This window comes from Podarcis cretensis, assembly GCF_951804945.1.
Source record: "Podarcis cretensis genome assembly, chromosome: 5".
Lineage (NCBI taxonomy): Eukaryota > Metazoa > Chordata > Lepidosauria > Squamata > Lacertidae > Podarcis > Podarcis cretensis.
This window is the reverse complement of record NC_137174.1, coordinates 74,052,080-74,069,474: the sequence shown is the minus strand read 5'-3', so window position 1 is coordinate 74,069,474 and position 17,395 is coordinate 74,052,080. Positions and strand designations below refer to the sequence as shown.

General features: G+C 41.9%; 1 protein-coding gene across 1 annotated transcript in view; it reads right to left on the bottom strand.

The window, feature by feature from the left end:
- Positions 1-382: 382 nt before the first annotated feature.
- The window catches only part of FBXO36 (F-box protein 36), a 30,989-nt gene continuing 13,976 nt past the window's right edge, over positions 383-17,395 (bottom strand). The window contains exons 2-4 of the mRNA XM_079978315.1: positions 15,261-15,369; positions 2,138-2,310; positions 383-604 (exon numbers count right to left, since the gene is read on the bottom strand). Of these exons, the coding sequence (XP_079834441.1) occupies positions 413-604; positions 2,138-2,310; positions 15,261-15,369 (474 nt within the window). The 3' untranslated portion in view covers positions 383-412. The remainder of the gene's footprint in view (positions 605-2,137; positions 2,311-15,260; positions 15,370-17,395) is intronic.

The following is a 17,395-nucleotide window of genomic DNA, read 5'->3' as shown; positions in this document are numbered from 1 at the left end:
CAGCGCCTTCATCGTTTTTGTGGTAGCTGATACTACCCTTACCACCATCAAATTCCCTGGACTATGCCTAGGTCTTTCTGGAAAAATAAATTGCAGGCTACAAAGAAGTGGCTTCCATGACCAGCCCCTAAGAAAAAGCAAAATAAAGACAATGCAAAAACAGGGGAGTGATGAAAACAAATGTGCTGTAAATGAACGAACCTCACAAAGTTTTTTACCCAATGAAAATAAATGAAATAACGAAACAAAAAAGTTGTTCTTGCACACCTTCATAATGAGTGTTCATCAAGGCAGGACCCACATTAATTTTATACCTGCAGCTGAATTTCTTTTTTCCAGAAAACAAAGCAAGACATTTATGGAACAAATACACACATTAGAGTTGTTACCGCCAGCTAGGAAAAGCACTCCTTTAATCTGACAGGCTATCTGATGATTCAGTTTTCATCTGTCTTCTTCTTCTGAGTTGGAGCTGCAGTTGAATCTTGTTAGTGAAGAAGAACTGCTTCCAGCCCACCTCGTGTGCCAGGGATCTCATTTCTGAGGTAATTCTGCCCGATAAATTTTGTACAATCATTTCCCATAGTTTATCAGAGTTGCATAACTATTTGCAAAAGAAACAAAAAGGTATTAGCCTTAAACATTAGCCAAGTGTCATTTTTAAAAATACAGTTATTTGAAGGATAACAAATATTTGAATTACTGCTGGCTGTTTGATTTACAGTAATGATGGGAGCTTTTCCAAAGAAATGAATGCCTGGATATTGCATTACCTTAACTTTCTATAGTGTTGTTAATTACAGTATATAGTATTTCCTACTTTGGATTGAACCATCTACAGATTCTTTCAAGCTAGAAATGCATTTTAAAACACATAATTATTGCATGGGAATATTCTGCGACTTTACTCAATGCATTTTTTCTTTTCTTTGCTGTACTGCCACCACAGATGGATTGAATCACCTTTGTCTATGCTTCAGGGCTAGCATTTGCCACTTCCTGACTTCAGAGTAGGCATATACAGAATTACAAAGTAAATCTCACTTTTTCATTTAACCAAATTACAGATTGGAATTGCACTTTGTAAATGAAATATGATATATTAAAATAATCTACAGAAAGAACTACTCTGCCATCATGTCCGGCACCACAAATCTGCTGTAATGCTTTCAGATTGCATTGCAGAATGAAATATAGAATCCCAGATACTTGGGGCTGCCCAATGTTTCCTTATTTAAACATGCATACATCAGGTAATTAATCTGCTGAAAGATTATATGGCTGCCAAACGATACAAGAAAACTATGCCCTTGCTTGAATTTCTCTTTTGCATTAGGCATTAGCTCCCTCTGGTGGTGTTTTGTTTAAGTCGGTCATGTGCAATCATTTAAATAAAACCAGAGTGCAGTCGTTTTCATGAAATTGTCACTTGTGAAAAATAACTGAGGGAGGCAATAAATTTCTGATTATGTATTACATCTCATCTAGCAGGATAACAAAATCTTAGGACAGCTAGAGATACAATGAAGTTTGTCTTCAAGAGATGGATGTTTAAGGCACAGAGGTCTAATGCAGGAAGGGTGCAGGAACGGGTGTCTAGAAAAGGGTCAAGCTTAAATATTAAGATAAAGTCGAAATAAATAAAAAAATCAAAAAATTGTCCAGCAGCACCTTAAAGACCAACTAAGTTTGTTCTGGGTTTAAGCTTTCGTGTGCATGTATCTGAAGAAGTGTGCATGCACACAAAAGCTTATACCCAGAACAAATTTAGTTGGTCTCTAAGGTTCTACTGGACAATTTTTTAACTTTTTAATTCATTTCGACTGAGTCAGACCAACACGGCTACCTAACTGTATTAAGATAAAGAATACTGTATAGCAATGCACTTTCCTGGATGAACTCAGTTGACCACATCATGAGTTAGCTTTTTCACCCTAGGAGCCCAGAGAATCTATATCCCCAGTCCCTCAAAATGTTTCTTTGCATGCTCATGCAATAACTAGCACTCCTTGGTACTTTTTGGTAATTCATCATGACTGTATAATCATTAGACAGACACTAACTGAAGGCACTCGTCTTTGTTGAAGCTAAACTGCAATTGAACACATTTCAAATATTGCTTTTTCTTCTTTTTTACCGTTTCAAATCTGTGAGATACTTGAGAAAGTCTGGCAATATCTTCAAGATCCAAATAGGACATGATGTACAAAAGCAATGGATCAGGAAGTCGCACTAGGAAATCGTAATTCCCCCGGCACATGTTGAAGATATGATCCAGAGTATCTCCTCCAAACACGATGGCTATTTGAACTGTGTTAAAAAACAAAAACCAAGATTTATACTATGTTCCAAATGATCAGCCATTCTTCTAAATGTAATGCTAAATATAATATGTTTTACCATGCTAGAAACCGTAAAGGTTAGGAAGTATGTATTAAACCACACATCATAAAACCCACCAATTTTCAGTATGGAAAGAATACATTTGAAGTTGTTAGTTCCAACCTTGAAAAACTGAATTAAACTACTATCTGAGTTTAATAGTAAATACCAAATGGGAATGTTTCAGTGTGGTGCAACCCTTCAAATCATAGTTGCATGGTAGGCTACTGGAATGATTTGAGCTGCTGAACTTACATGAGAATTAAAATACACATATTAGTGTATTTTATTCACTTAAATCTCACAGTTCAAGTTTGCTAATAAGTGAAGCTGCACAACTCAACCTGGCATCAATTTTATAGTTGAAAAGAATGGATAAGACAGTTTAATATCCATTAACCACATATTCTGGTCTTCCCCCTTAGACTGGAAATATGCTTCCTGTAAATTCTGAGAGTGAAAGACTGTATTTCAGGGCAAGTGCATTGAAATCCTGACTGGCTGTATTACAGAAGAGATTATTGCAAGTGGTTACCAGATGAGTATGCAACTATATTCATATTCAACACCAGTTTTGGGTAACTAGATGACACTGTAAACCTATAATGTATAAGAATTATTACTGTAATATGTAATAAAACAATTAAAATACTTATTGGCATTTTTATTCCACTGTATAGTCTCCAAGTGCTTCACAAACATTATCTCACATAGACAATCTATGTTCATCTTTGTACGTGAAAGACATGTTTTCCATTGTGTCCTGGAATCTAATAAACTGGAACCAAATTATACTTGCTACTGTGTACGGCTACAATTGTGCAAAAATGATAGTTTCCTTTTTTCATACAGCGATATTTCCCCTCAATAATAGATGGCAACAGGACAAAGAGATGGAAGGGCTCTGAATTTCATTTGTTGGCACTAACTAATAAACGAAATCTTTAGTTGCTGTCAGAGCTGCCTCTAGGTCCCAGCTCACAGAGGACCAACGCTAGGCTGTCGTAATGTACAAAAGTCTTTATTGAAGTTCAATTTCCATTTCAAAGCCGCAGCGCGCAGCCCTACATCTTAACCCTAGATCGGCAAAGTCCCGTCTGAGTCTCCTCCCCTCTGACACCAGTTTAAGATCCTAGCCCTGCTCCACCTTTTCCGTTGCTCTCTCCTCTTCTGGGTCCTCCTGCCCGCTGGGGCATTGCCCTTTCTGGACTCTTCCGATGCTGAGTCGCTTAGCTCCTCCCCCTGCCTCCTGCGGGCTTTAGGACCCGGTTCCCAATCCTCATTCTCTGCTGTCCCGCGCTCCTGTACATTTGAACTTGCCTCTCGCGCCAACCCAGTGACCTTTCTCCTAACCATTACACTACTTCGGTCACTGCTTCCCTCTTCCGGGATACTGGCCAGATCTGACCTCCCCTCTGTTGTCCGACTTTCTGATGGAGGCGTGGTCAGCCCTGCCTCATCTTCTCTCCCTGGTGGGGAATGCACTGGCCCCGATCCTTGGGACTCTTCCCCCCCACTCTGCTCTGGTGGGGAAGCTGGTCCTGATTTCCAACTACTGCTCTGGGAGTCCCTGCTGCCCCCTTGCTCCTGGGGCGTTCCCCTTGGGAACCCCCTACCCCTGGCCACTGGCGCCCCCTTCTGTGAATCTTCCGATTCGCTGGAGAGGCTCATGGAATCCCTCGGTCCACTGTCCTCTTCTCCTACGCTCCCCTCGGATTCTTCCCCTTCGCTCTCCATCTCCTCTCTTCCCTGTGCCTCTGCTCCTGAGCCCCTGACAGTTGCTGACCTCTGTTCTCAAGTCATAGTTACCAGTGCAATTACTGGCAACAAATTCAGGACTCTCAAAAGCTGTCACAGGACAGCTACCTGCATAGACAACTGTAAAAACAGGTAGACAAATACAGTACTACAAACAGCTATTAGCCATGAAATATCATGCTCAGTTAATCAGATTTTTCGATAATCATGATAAAAAGATATAAACTCTAAGTATCAACATATAGTGGACTTTGCAGGGGTATCTGGTTGTCTTTGTCAAGAGCTAGTGATCAATTAGATCAAAGGTGAGGGACCATTTTTTGGCTGAGAGCCACCTTTCTTTGGGTAATCTATTGGGAGCAGCATGCCGACAAGAACTGGGGGCAGAGCCAGTGGTAGACAGAATCAAAGTCCATACTGGGCAGGACTAAAATAAAAAATGGGTGCGGCGTCCCTCTTTCTCTCTTACCCACCCACCTTTTCCTGTTTTGTACTGTCCTTGCCAGCAAGGGGCGGGCATTATTATTATACAATATAATACACAGAAACAGGGAATCTTTTTTAGACTGAAGGCCGATTTTCTCATTGCCAGCACTGGTACACAGGTACCATAAACCATGGTTGGTGCACCCTGTTTCACTGCTAGAGGTGAATCAGGAAGCTGCTGCCCTAATGAAGTCTCCTTTACCTGGGTTGTGTGGCAGCACCTGCAAAGTGGCAGCAGCAGGTTGTGGTGAGATCTCATGAGATCTTGCAGAGAACTCACAGAGTGTGTGAGATCTCGCCGGCAGCTGCCGCTGCTGTCGCTGGCACTTCTCTGGTGTTGGCAGAGGCAGCAGGGTGGGCCTTTGAGGGTGCATCCTCTTGGCATTCCACCACCCAAGGTGGCTGCCTCAGCCTGCCTCATGGATGGGCCAACCCATGCACACAAATTCACATGTACACACTTCTTGTTGTTGTTTAGTCGTTTAGTCGTGTCCGACTCTCCGTGACCCCATGGACCAGAGCATGCCAGGCACTCCTGTCTTCCACTGCCTCCCGCAGTTTGGTCAAACTTATGCTGGTAGCTTCAAGAACACTGTCCAACCATCTCGTCCTCTGTCGTCCCCTTCTCCTTGTGCCCTCAATCTTTGCCAACATCAGGGTCTTTTCCAGGGAGTCTTCTCTTCTCATGAGGTGGCCAAAGTATTGCAGCCTCAGCTTCAGGATCTGTCCTTCCAGTGAGCACTCAGGGCTGATTTCTTTCAGAATGGATAGGTTTGATCTTCTTGCAGTCCATGGGACTCTCAAGAGTCTCCTCCAGCACCATAATTCAAAAGCATCAATTCTTCGGCGATCAGCTTTCTTTATGGTCCAGCTCTCACTTCCATACATCACTACTGGGAAAACCATAGCTTTAACTATACGGGCCTTTGTTGGCAAGGTGATGTATCTGCTTTTTAAGATGCTGTCTAGTACACATGTATGCTGTCTAGTACACACATGTACACACATATACCCACAATTCACCCACACTCTCACAGTCACACCATTAAGCTCCTCACTCCTCAGTGCAGTGATTATTTTTTGAAAAAAGCCTCCTATGGAGCCAAAAGCCTCCTATTGGATGGAAAAGCCCATGCGTTGAATCCAGCTAAGATAATATCCATTCAGAGATCCAGCCCAGTTTGGGATTCAAGGATACAGTGCAACACACAGAGTTTAATACACCAGTAGCATATCTTTCTTATGCACTCTATGGTACAAAATTTGTTCATATGACCAATCTTTCCAAGGTTATCTTTATTATAAATAGTTAAATCATCTGTTTGCTCTTAAAGCTGCCATCATAAGATACCTGGATTAATAGCAATTTGCCAGGCTGCTGTGTTTCTTTCTTTTTTTTAAAAAAAGTATTGAATTTAAAGGTTCCCTTCTTCTGATGGAAGGACTCCTTCTGCTGAGGAAGAAGGATACACCCCTTTTAAAATATATTTTGCACTAACTTACTGAAAACACACCAGTATATCAAATTAAAACCACAAACAAAACACACAGCTGCCTAAATGTTACTAGAATGCTGACGTGTAGAGAATCACGAATTTCCCAAGGCTTGTAGGCAGATTATCAAATGCAAAATCAAATTAAATAGCATGACAATGCCCTGAAACCAGGCATAAATTGGCAAGTGCATGACTGCTGCTGAACTTGGTTGCTTCTCTCTGTGTGATGTTTAAATGCTATTATGAGCATTTAAAAACCATTATCAGTTCCCGATTATTTAAAATGGTTTGTATCATAAGCTTTCTACTAACAGCTGGAAGTACCTACGTTGGATAATGACTGGGCTTAATGTTTTACTGACAAAATTAATTTATTTCATTTTATCTTTCCTTGAGGAACAAACATTTTACAACAGCGCATTTGGGAACGTCTTCTTGCATTATAAGACACATAAAAACTATATCATGTATACCAACTACTGAGAAGCAAGTCAAATGTTAATTAATAACTTTAAAAACTAGAGATAAAATTAGCTAAATGGTTATGGAATGTTGTATATTCAGTACTTTGTGCCACAGAGTTGGAATAAAATCTTCATCTATCAACAGCTCATGTAAATACTATCTCCAGCTCCATTTATTAACCCTGTCATAACCTTGTTCACAAATCCATAAATTCCCTTCTCAGTTTCCACAGATATTTAGACTTAAAGCTTCCTAAGCTGGGAGAGATTCAAAAGAAATACAAAAAAGCAGGGCTGGTTAATTTTTTATTCAGAACCTTAATTCATGGCCGTGGCTTTCTGATGGGATCCAGTGAAATTCTGGCTGAGCTGGGAGCTTCCCACCACAGTTGGGTTCAGCCAAAAATATGCCAGTATAACTTGCCCATCCTGGATCAGCTGGGGCTCAGCCAGCTGAGCCAAGGCCAGTGTAAGTTCCCAAGAAGGGGTGGGGGCTTAAGCTGAATCTTAACTGTCAGCTCAGTCATGTGACTTGACAAAAAGGGTAGTTTAAGTCAAACTCTATACTGTAATCTTCTGACGGGCTATGGCTGGCTCACCTGGCCGTAGTCTTGCTCCTGAAAGGAGTTTGGTTCTGGTGTAAATTTATACCAGATTGATTTATGCCAGCTTCTTGAGCATACGATTGCTCCCTAAGGCACTGCTTGCAAGGAATGGTATTTTCTGAAGAAGCCTCCTGTCAGACTGGCTCCAGAAAAACCTTCCGACGTCACTACTCCCTGTTGCCTTGTGCCTTCTGCTCTTTCCAGTCTTGTCTATTTCCTGGACTACTACTCCTGCTGGCTATACAGTGGTACCTCGGGTTAAGTACTTAATTTGTTCCGGAGGTCTGTTCTTAACCTGAAACTGTTCTTAACCTGAAGCACCACTTTAGCTAATGGGGCCTCCTGCTGCTGCTGCTGCGCCGCCAGAACACAATTTCTGTTCTCATCTTGAAGCAAATTTCTTAACCTGAAGTACTATTTCTGGGTTAGTGGAGTCTGTAACCTGAAGCGTATGTAACCTGAAGCTTATGTAACCCGAGGTACCACTGTATATCCATATCCCAATCCATTTTCTAAACTCATCATACATGTCTCAGTTCTGCTGCAGAAATCTTTTGGCAGTTGACTCCAGATAGATCCCCACAGAAGCCTCTCTGTCAAGCTGTGTGGAATGATCATGCCGTCTATTATCATTTCTCCCTAAACTTTGTCCGGACTGAATTTCTGTAAGATTTTCTGCCTGGAGTTCATTACTGTAAGGAGGCAACACAGATAAAAACATGTCTAATTATTTGCGGTTGCAAGATATATATTTTCAAGCTAAGGCCTGATTTGTCACAGGATAGTTGTGCTACAGATTCCTGAAACCAAACCAAGTCCCTGCTCTCTTCTGCTGCCTTCCAGAACCCAAACTCCTGCCTTGCTGTACAGGATGAGGCCGCTTGCATCACTGCTGCCTTTGGAAGCTGCCCTGGCCTACACTTCCTACTTCTGGCTAGAGACCTGTGCCTGCCTTGGACTGCTCTACTGCCTTTAGCTTCCTCAATTGGCAACCAATACTTCCAGAGAGCCTGAAAGCTGATGGCTTTGGGAGTGGGGTCTTACCCCATTAGGCTCTAAAATACTCCTTCCTCCCCCACCAGTGAGCATCTGTTGCCTGCTCATGACTTAATACACATCAAGCAAGACTACTCTAAAGCACAGGACACAGGGGAGTGGATTATGAGGCTGCCTTACATTGAACCAGACTGTCTTCAACACAGCACTGTCTATTCCAATCAACAGCAAAAAGCCAAGGGCTCACATAAGAAGCCTGTTTTAGCCCTGCTACCTGATCCTTTCAGCTGAAGATGCCAGGATTTAAACCAGGAATCTTTTGCATGCAAAGCACACTTTCTGGTGCTGTAGGTGCTACCCGAAGAAATATTCTGTATGGCACAAATGCCCCAAAGGTTGGTCCATAATGCTCTATCTATCCCAATCACTTGAATAGCTGTCAGATATTTAGTTATCTAAAACATTTATATGTTCGCCTTAACCAATGACTGCAACGCAGTTTACAAAAATGAAAAGCAAATGGCAGGAATAAAGCGAAATTAATAGCGAAAAAATTTAAAGTCAATAAAAATGTTTTAAAATGACTGAAATAACAATTGTTTTCCTGGTACTGAAAGAATAAACAAGTTGATGCCAGGTATATCTCCCCAGGGAGGGCAGTCTGTAACTACCCTCTCTCTTGTAGATGTAAGCCTCACTTCCGATGACCTTAGTGTAAAAACAGGTGAAGTTCTATGTGCAGACTGACCATACATATGGTACAACTATTCCAAAATTATTCATTACAGTGGAAGGGTAAATCTGATATGATTTTGAATATAATGCTGGGTTGCAATACACAGTTAACTCCCTTATTTTATTTTATTTTAAATAATATTTATTAAAGATTTTCAAATATAACAGAAAAAGAAAAACATCCAAATTTAAAACCTAATTTTCATTGGCATCCTTCCAGGACTTCCCCTCCCCTCCCCCTCTTGTATTCCAATTCTTTCAAATAGATTCAACAAATTCTTACCCCAAATTTTAAAATTATTTATCATTGACCCAATTTAAAAAATATTTTCCCATCCCCTAAAATTGACCTGTTCCCTTCCACGAGTTCCCCTCTTTAATATGCAATACAGATTAAAATAAACAGAAAAATAGAAAAAAAGAATAAAATGTAATTTAACACCCTTTGGATTCCAAATTTCCCTCCCCCCTTTCCCGGTTGCGTTCCCAATGTCCGTCAATATCTACTGTCATCCTGGAGCTCCCACATCTAAACCACAGTCCTTCACCAGTCCGCTTTGCCGTCTTTTTATTAGTCTTTGCCGTCTTTTGGTCATCTTTGATTTCACATGTCCAATCTTGGAAGGAGTCTATCTTCCAACTTTGTCCAGTTCTTGTTATTCTTGTTGTTCTTGTTGTTCTCTCTCCTCCTCCTCTTTTTTTTTTTTTCCTGCTCTCCTGCACAAATGTTCTAATTCCAAAAAGCTTCTAATTCCTCTGCAGAGGCTTTGTTATTCAGGAACAAAACATTACGTCAAGTGCCTTCCATTCTTCAATAGATAAATCTATTGTCTCCTTTAGTGTGTAGACCTCTGTAGACAAAATAGTGTTCCATTTCTGCAGTTTCCCAGGCGATAAAAAGTCCTATTCAAATTCAATGCCAACAATACTTGTAGTGTCCCACAGCTCCTCTAGAGGGATTATAATAACTCAGTTTCCTTCCCGATCAGACCCAACAGTCAAAGTAACTTATTATTCCTTGTTTTAAACAATTTATATCCAATTTGTAACAAATGTGACCAGCAAAGTCCTCGTAACAAAGTTCTCTTTTTGTTCTTCCGCTTTGACAGCTCCTTTGACAGCTGTCAAAACCTCTATTTCTCCTCTCCCGGCGCTCTTACGGATCGCTCCCGGGGTTTCCGGGGGGGGGGGTTGCATTTTAGTTCACATTCCACTTTTCTCCTCCAGCCCAGTCTTATAATTTTCCATCGCGAAGTTAATAACTTTATCAAAAAAAAAGGTTGCGCTCGATCTTAGTTGTCAAATCCTTTGTTTTAGCTCCTCTACAACAGGGGGGAGGCTGACTTCCTTTTTGCACCTCCCCCGCTCGCTCCGAATTTAAAAAGAATTTTTCCCCTTTTTTAATCCAAGTTCCAATTACTCACGGGTTATTCTTTTAAAGTCCAAATTTTCAATGGAAGAAGTCAGCGCTCTCCGTCGAATGGCATGCGGCTTCGCTCGGCAGGGGAAGCGGAGGACTCACAGCACCCCCCCTGTCACCCGCTCCGCAGCATTTAAAAAGGCTCCTTCGCGGGTCGGGGGGGGGCGCAAACGGTGCCCGCCGAGTCACCATGCCCATGGGTTTCAGCGCCCATGGTTTTTAAGGGTCCCCGCGTCGCCGGCGCGGTAGAACCCAGCCCCTGCCGAGCAGGCTCCCTCCGGAGCTCGGAGGGAGTCCGCCATTCGGCGATGGCGCCAACCCGGAAGTCCCTATTCTGGATTGTTTTATTTGGTGTTTTTGTTATGTTGAATGGGGAGTTGTAGTCACCGGTGGTTCCGAGGGGCACAAACCAATCACATGCTCTTCCTCTTTCTCCTTGTAATGGCCGATTCCAGGAAGTAGGTGTTGTCGAAGACAACTGCCAGTTTCCCAAGATCCCAGCGCCAACCACTCCAGGAAATACCCTAAATACACAGGCTGTTACCCCGCTAAGCCTTTGGTTCAGGATCATCGGATCAACAATGAGGGGGAACATGGGTGCGACAGGGAATGCTTCCCAGCTCTTCTTAATGTTTTTATCACTCCTGATTGGGCTCCCTGTTGTTGTTTTTTAAGAATAATTTTTTATTAACCGACCAATCACATCAAATCAAACCAAATTGCATAAATTCCAAATTACACAGCCAAATTTTAAATTTTTGTTGGGGGTACCCATATTTCAAGTTCCGAAGGGGATCCAATCAACTTCTTGCTTCTTACTGCTGTTTTAATGTCCACAAATCTAACCTTATGATGTTCACAGTACCATCCAGTCCTTTCTTATTGTTTTTCCACATCTCTTCTTGTTATTTTCATATATTTTTCCTTTCTCTTTGTGACCTCTGATAATCTCCACAAGCTGGTTAGAACAGTTTGTAATCCTGCGTGGATATTATTTTTTTTATCCAGTAGCCATATCCAGACGTTTTCCATACAACATCACTTCCATACATCAAAACAGTCTTAGTGTCATTAATCTTCACCAATCTGCCTCCTTTCTCAAAACCTCTGAGGAGATTCACTAGGAATGCAGTCTGAAAACAAGTCCATTCTTCCTCCCGGCTATAAATCCTTTGGCAAGATGGCGACTCCGAATTAATTGCTGTGCCATTCCCAAAAGCTCTTATTGCTTCTCGATCTCCATAAAGCATAAAGGTAAAGGTAAAGGTACCCCTGCCCGTACGGGCCAGTCTTGACAGACTCTGGGGTTGTGCGCCCATCTCACTCAAGAGGCCAGGGGCCAGCGCTGTCCGGAGACACTTCCGGGTCACGTGGCCAGCGTGACATCGCTGCTCTGGCCAGAGCCAGAGCCGCACACGGAAACGCCGTTTACCTTCCCGCTGGTAAGCGGTCCCTATTTATCTACTTGCACCCGGAGGTGCTTTCGAACTGCTAGGTTGGCAGGCGCTGGGACCGAGCAGCGGGAGCGCACCCCGCCGCAGGGATTCGAACCGCCGACCTTTCGATCAGCAAGTCCTAGGCGCTGAGGCTTTAACCCACAGCGCCACCTGCGTCCCCTCCATAAAGCATACTTTTGGTTAAAGTTTATCTCCACACAGACCTTAATCATCCTGCTTGGGTCAGTTCAACTGATGATTCTAATGAGGAGGGGTTCTTGTAAATCACATAGAAGGAAAGTAAAAAAGGTCCCCCCCCCATTCAGTCCCGTTGTCAACATACCCAGCCTTTGGTGTATCTTCATCGTAAAATATTCCTGTTTCTCCAACCCGTCGTCTTCTTTCTCAGAGGTCACTTAAATTAGCAGACTTCACTCCCCTTCTTCACTTGAAATATGTACATTTGCTTCTTTTGTAATTAATTATTCCAAATTGCTGCAACTAGTGCGCGATCAGAGACAGCGTCCAGGAGAGCCGAGGTCCACACGGGGGCATTCTGCCTAGGACCCTCACCCCCTTCTTTCAAATTAGGGGGTGATTTATGGGCACAGCAGGCAAGGGCAGTGTTCCCCATTTCCTTGGGACAACAAGGGAGGCTGCCTACTCCCATAACTGCCTCTTAATTACCCCGTGTGGGTTGGAGAGATGGTATTGTCGGCCATCTTCCAATACGCCCCCTAGTGGCCCCCCTGATTGGGCTCCCTGTTGTGGTAGCTATGGATACGGGCGATGCATCCTGATTCTGTTTCTCAGTTGCATTGGATTATGTTCCTGCCTGGGCTTATATGTAAGAAAAGGCAATGGAAAGCTATGATGGAAGAAAAAGATGTCTCTGTCAAGCATAGCAACCTTGTTTGATGAGTTTCTGGCTGTTTCCAGTACTGGAGCACAACTCATCAAATCCTTGCCGTGTTCAGGAGTAAGGACTGTGCTGGACTGGAAGATTTTGGAGAATTCTGCCCCACATTCATAGGAAGACAAATATTTAATATTTCTTGGGATTAAGATGCTGCCTTAAGAGGGGAGGGGAAGTCTTCGTTTTGATTGAATAGGGAAAATTAACATGTTACACAAGCTTTGTTGAAGCACAATTATGGCTTTTTTCTGGTATGCTTCCTTTTTTTAATTTCAGTAGAACTTGCATGAACGTTCCTGATAGATCAGGGGAGGATGTTGAAATGACCAAATATTTTCTATATATATTCTTTTATTATGATGTTTTATTGTTCGCAGCATCATGTTCAGTATTTTAAAGATACTAACTATGATGGAAGCTTTCAGTATTCTAAAGGTGTTAAACAAGGTGAAGGGTCACTGATAACTCAACCAGATGATGGATGTAACTACCGTATTTTTCGCTCTATAACACGCACCTGACCATAACACGCACATCGTTTTTAGAGGAGGAAAACAAGGGAAAAAACATTCTGAATGAAACAGTGGATGTATCATTTTTGTGCTTCATGCTGTGGCCACAGACATGTGATCTGATGGTGAATTTGGGCTGACCCAATGCAAAGATCCTGAGGATCCCTGTGGATCCATGCTTTGTAACCAGGTTTTTGCACCATTGCAGCCCCAGGCAACAGTGGGTGCATGATTTTTGGGGGGCAGGCTGTAGCCACGGACATGCTATGTGCTCTGATGGTGAATTTGGGCTGACCCAATGCAAAGATCCTGAGGATCCATGTGGATCCATGTTTTGTAACCACGTTTTTGCACCATTGCAGCCCCAGGCAACAGTGGGTGCATGATTTTTGGGGGGCAGGCTGTAGCCACGGACATGCTATGTGCTCTGATGGTGAATTTGGGCTGACCCAATGCAAAGATCCTGAGGATCCATGTGGATCCATGTTTTGTAACCACGTTTTTGCACCATTGCATCCCCAGGCAACAGTGGGTGCGTGATTTTTGGGGGGCAGGCTGTAACCATGGACATGCTATGTGCTCTGATGGTGAATTTGGGATGACTGAATGCAATGATCCTGAGGATCCATGTAGATCCATGCTTTTTAACCACGTTTTTGCACCATTGCAGCCCCAGGCAACAGTGGGTGCATGATTTTTGGGGGGCAGGCTGTAGCCATGGACATGCTATGTGATCTGATGGTGAATTTGGGCTGACTGAATGCAAAGATCCTGAGGATCCATGTGGATCCATGCTTTTAAACCACATTTTAAGTGGGGAGGGAAGGAAAAATACAGAAGGGACAAGGAGCAGGAGAGGGGTGTGCAGAGAAGCAGCTGGCTAAGAATGCAGGAGAGGGGTATAGGGAGGAAAGGAAGGCAAAAGTTTTCCCTCACCTACCCACCCAAGCCAGCCAGCTCGCGCTCTCTCTCTCTCCATCCTGCATGTTTTCAGCTTTCCCCTCTGCTTGCCTGGAGGGGAGGGGCTTTCCCTGCTCTTTGTTCCGTTTGAGCAAACACAGCAAGGAAACAGAGGTGGGTGGGCAGTAAGACCCTGAGGCAGAATGCCGGAAAGCAGCCGCTTCCTCTTTTCAAGTTTCCCTTCTAGGAGACGCGCGGTTTGATTTTTGCCTGCTTTTTTTTGCCTCCCCTTGCACTATTTGGCTCCAGGGACCACACATTCGCTCAATAACACGCACAGACATTTCTCCTTCCTTTTTAGGAGAAAAAATCTGTGTGTTATAGAAGGAAAAATACGGTAAATCAATAAACTCTCTGAGTTGTATGGTATAAATGGCAACATGCAAGCTTCCTTAGTTTGTGTGCTTAATTCTTCAGAGCTTGAGGAGAAAGTCTGCCTGAATTTAGTCATATCTTGACTGAACACAGTGTGAAAGAAAGAAAGAAAGAAAGAGAGAGAGAAGGAGAAAGAAAGAAAGAAAGAAAGAAAGAAAGAAAGAAAGAAAGAAAGGTGTTGTAAACCACTTTGAGATTTTTTCTTTAAAATATAAAGTGGTACAGAAATGAAATGCATAATAATACCTAAAAGAATGTCTCATCACATATATATACCCAACTGAACATTGTACTCTGCAGGAATCATAGAACTGTTGGGTTAGAAGGGACGCCCAAGGGGAAACTGAACTTTCAAATAACTTGCACCTGCACAAGTTGAGGGCAATTTTTCATTGGGTTTCCACCAAAACCAGTATACGTGTGTTTCAAAATCACTCCATATAAAGTTAAAAGATGGTATCGATTCCATCCCCAAATTAGTGTTTCTTCTCAAATCCTCAAAAGTAAAAAAATAAATCAATTCTTGATATAAGAAAGCCAAATCAATAGCACTGTTGTTGTCATCTTTTATAAGGAAACTAGTGCAGTTGCCATCATCTGAAATGTTGCCATCACAGATCACCTTTAAATATGTTTTTAATCTAGGTCTCATGCAAACATGAATACAGATGATGGATTGGAACATCCATCAGACTAAAGCTATATTTTTAGTATCTTACTTTGGAGAGAAGGGTCATCCAGGAAGTCTTCATGAGTTTCTCTAAGTTCTCCAGGTCTTGCTTCACGAAATTCACTCCGAAGAGAAATTTTCCACCACCTGAAAATTACCTATAAATGAGAATTTTCAGAAATCTTAGCTGGTGTTTATTTTGGTTATTAATGTTGTACAGCCGCTTTGATTTTTTGTGTGAAATCACCGTGTATAATGGTATTATAATAAAATAAGTAAGTGGCCTCTGTGGCAAAAAAAGCTTGCACCAACTATGAATCTTGCTGGAGAGAGATACCATAGCCTCAAGTCATCAATGCTCTGCTAACTTCTAGATGAGATCATTTTAATGCCACAAGGTTGCCTTTAAAAATAGTTCAGAAATTGCAGTAGACATGCTCATAGCTGTCTTATGCACTAATGGGGACAAAGTATTGGGGACACATCATGCCAGTGCTAAAATGCGTGTATTGGCTCCCAGTATGTTTCAGAACCTAATTCAAATTGCTTGTGTTTAACTTGAAGCTCTTCACCATTTAGGACAAGTCACTTTAGTGACAAATCACTATTCTGCATATGAGCCTACCTGTGTGCTGAAATCATCTTCAGATGCCTCTTCCTGGTCTGTCAGCTGCCAGTTATAGTGAACGGCAATGAGGTAAATTACCATTTTAGAGAGAGCAGCGCGCAGAAACGCTGTTTACCTTTCCTCCGGAGCAGTACCTATTTATCTACTTGCATTTTGACGTGCTTTCGAACTGCTAGGTGGGCAGGAGCTGGGACCAAACAACGGGAGATCACCCCATCACGAGGATTCGAACCGTTGACCTTCTGATTGGCAAGCCCTAGGCTCTGTGGTTTAGACCACAGCACCATATGGTAGGCAGCTGTATTGTGTTTCAATACCACACATTCTTCACTTCTGCTCAGGTTTTCCTTGATATGTGGAAGTAGAGTCTGATGTTGGAAAGTGACAGCACAGGTTCCTGATAGAAACAGGAGTTGCAGGGACAGATCTTTATGACTCATAGGCTGGGAAACCTGCCACCTCCCACAGTTGGGATTACTATCAGTGTACACAGCTGTCAGGAAGAATGGACAATTTCTAACTGAGAATGAATAAGGGGTTAAATTGATCAGGTTGTTCTTCCTAATGTCTCAACAAATGAAACCGATTTGTAAAAAAAGAAAGTGTTACGTTGGGGGGGGGGAATACGAGAGAGAGACATTGCACATACCTTTGTAAATCAAGAAAATATTTAATAAAAATACATTTTTAAAAAAATTGATCAAGTTGTTGGCAGGTGCCAGCAACAGCTACTGGCCTTGCTGGCCTGGTCTGAGGAATGCTGAACATGCAGGCACAAAAGCAGAATATCAGTTTGAAACACGTCATACAAAATATGGCCAGAGCATTCCACTCATAGAAAAATTAAATGCATTATTTTGATTTTTGCTGAATTTTATTAACCTTATTATTAATATCAAAACTTACAAATATAATCAAAGGAAAATATTAATCATAACACAACCTTTTTTTGCAGATGCAATATTCAAAATAGCATTCTTTCTAATAGTTCTTCCGTAACTCTTTATATGGTTTTCTTTTCTTTTGGTCCTTCTTGAAAGTTAACTCCTAATGCTATCAAATCCGTATCTTCTCTTAAACAGGATTTTCCTCACCATATTATTTTTTTAAAATCTCAGAACAATTCATTTTGTACTGTTTTCATCCCTCCCTAGTTTTTTTAAATCCAGTAAATTAGTTTCACAGATTTAATCAATATCCAGCACTTTATTTCCCTATCCATTATTCCAGGTACTTCATTTCTCTTCAAATACTGAACGCCACAAAATCTTTGCTGCTGTCAATAAAAAATAAATTAATTCCATTTCTTCTTCTGAACTTTTTCCTTCCATGCAACCCTCTAACAGGGTATAATACGACTACCGCTTTCATTGCATCTTTAGTCTTTGTTAATATCCATGCCCAAAATTTCTGTATGCTCAGATAACTCCACCATATATGGAACATATCTGTTTTATAATATCTGAATCCCCAGCATTCAGTTTTTTCTTTGGGATTATTTTTTTAAAATCTACCTAGTTTTATGTCTTCTCAGTGACTTTCTGTGAGACAATGTG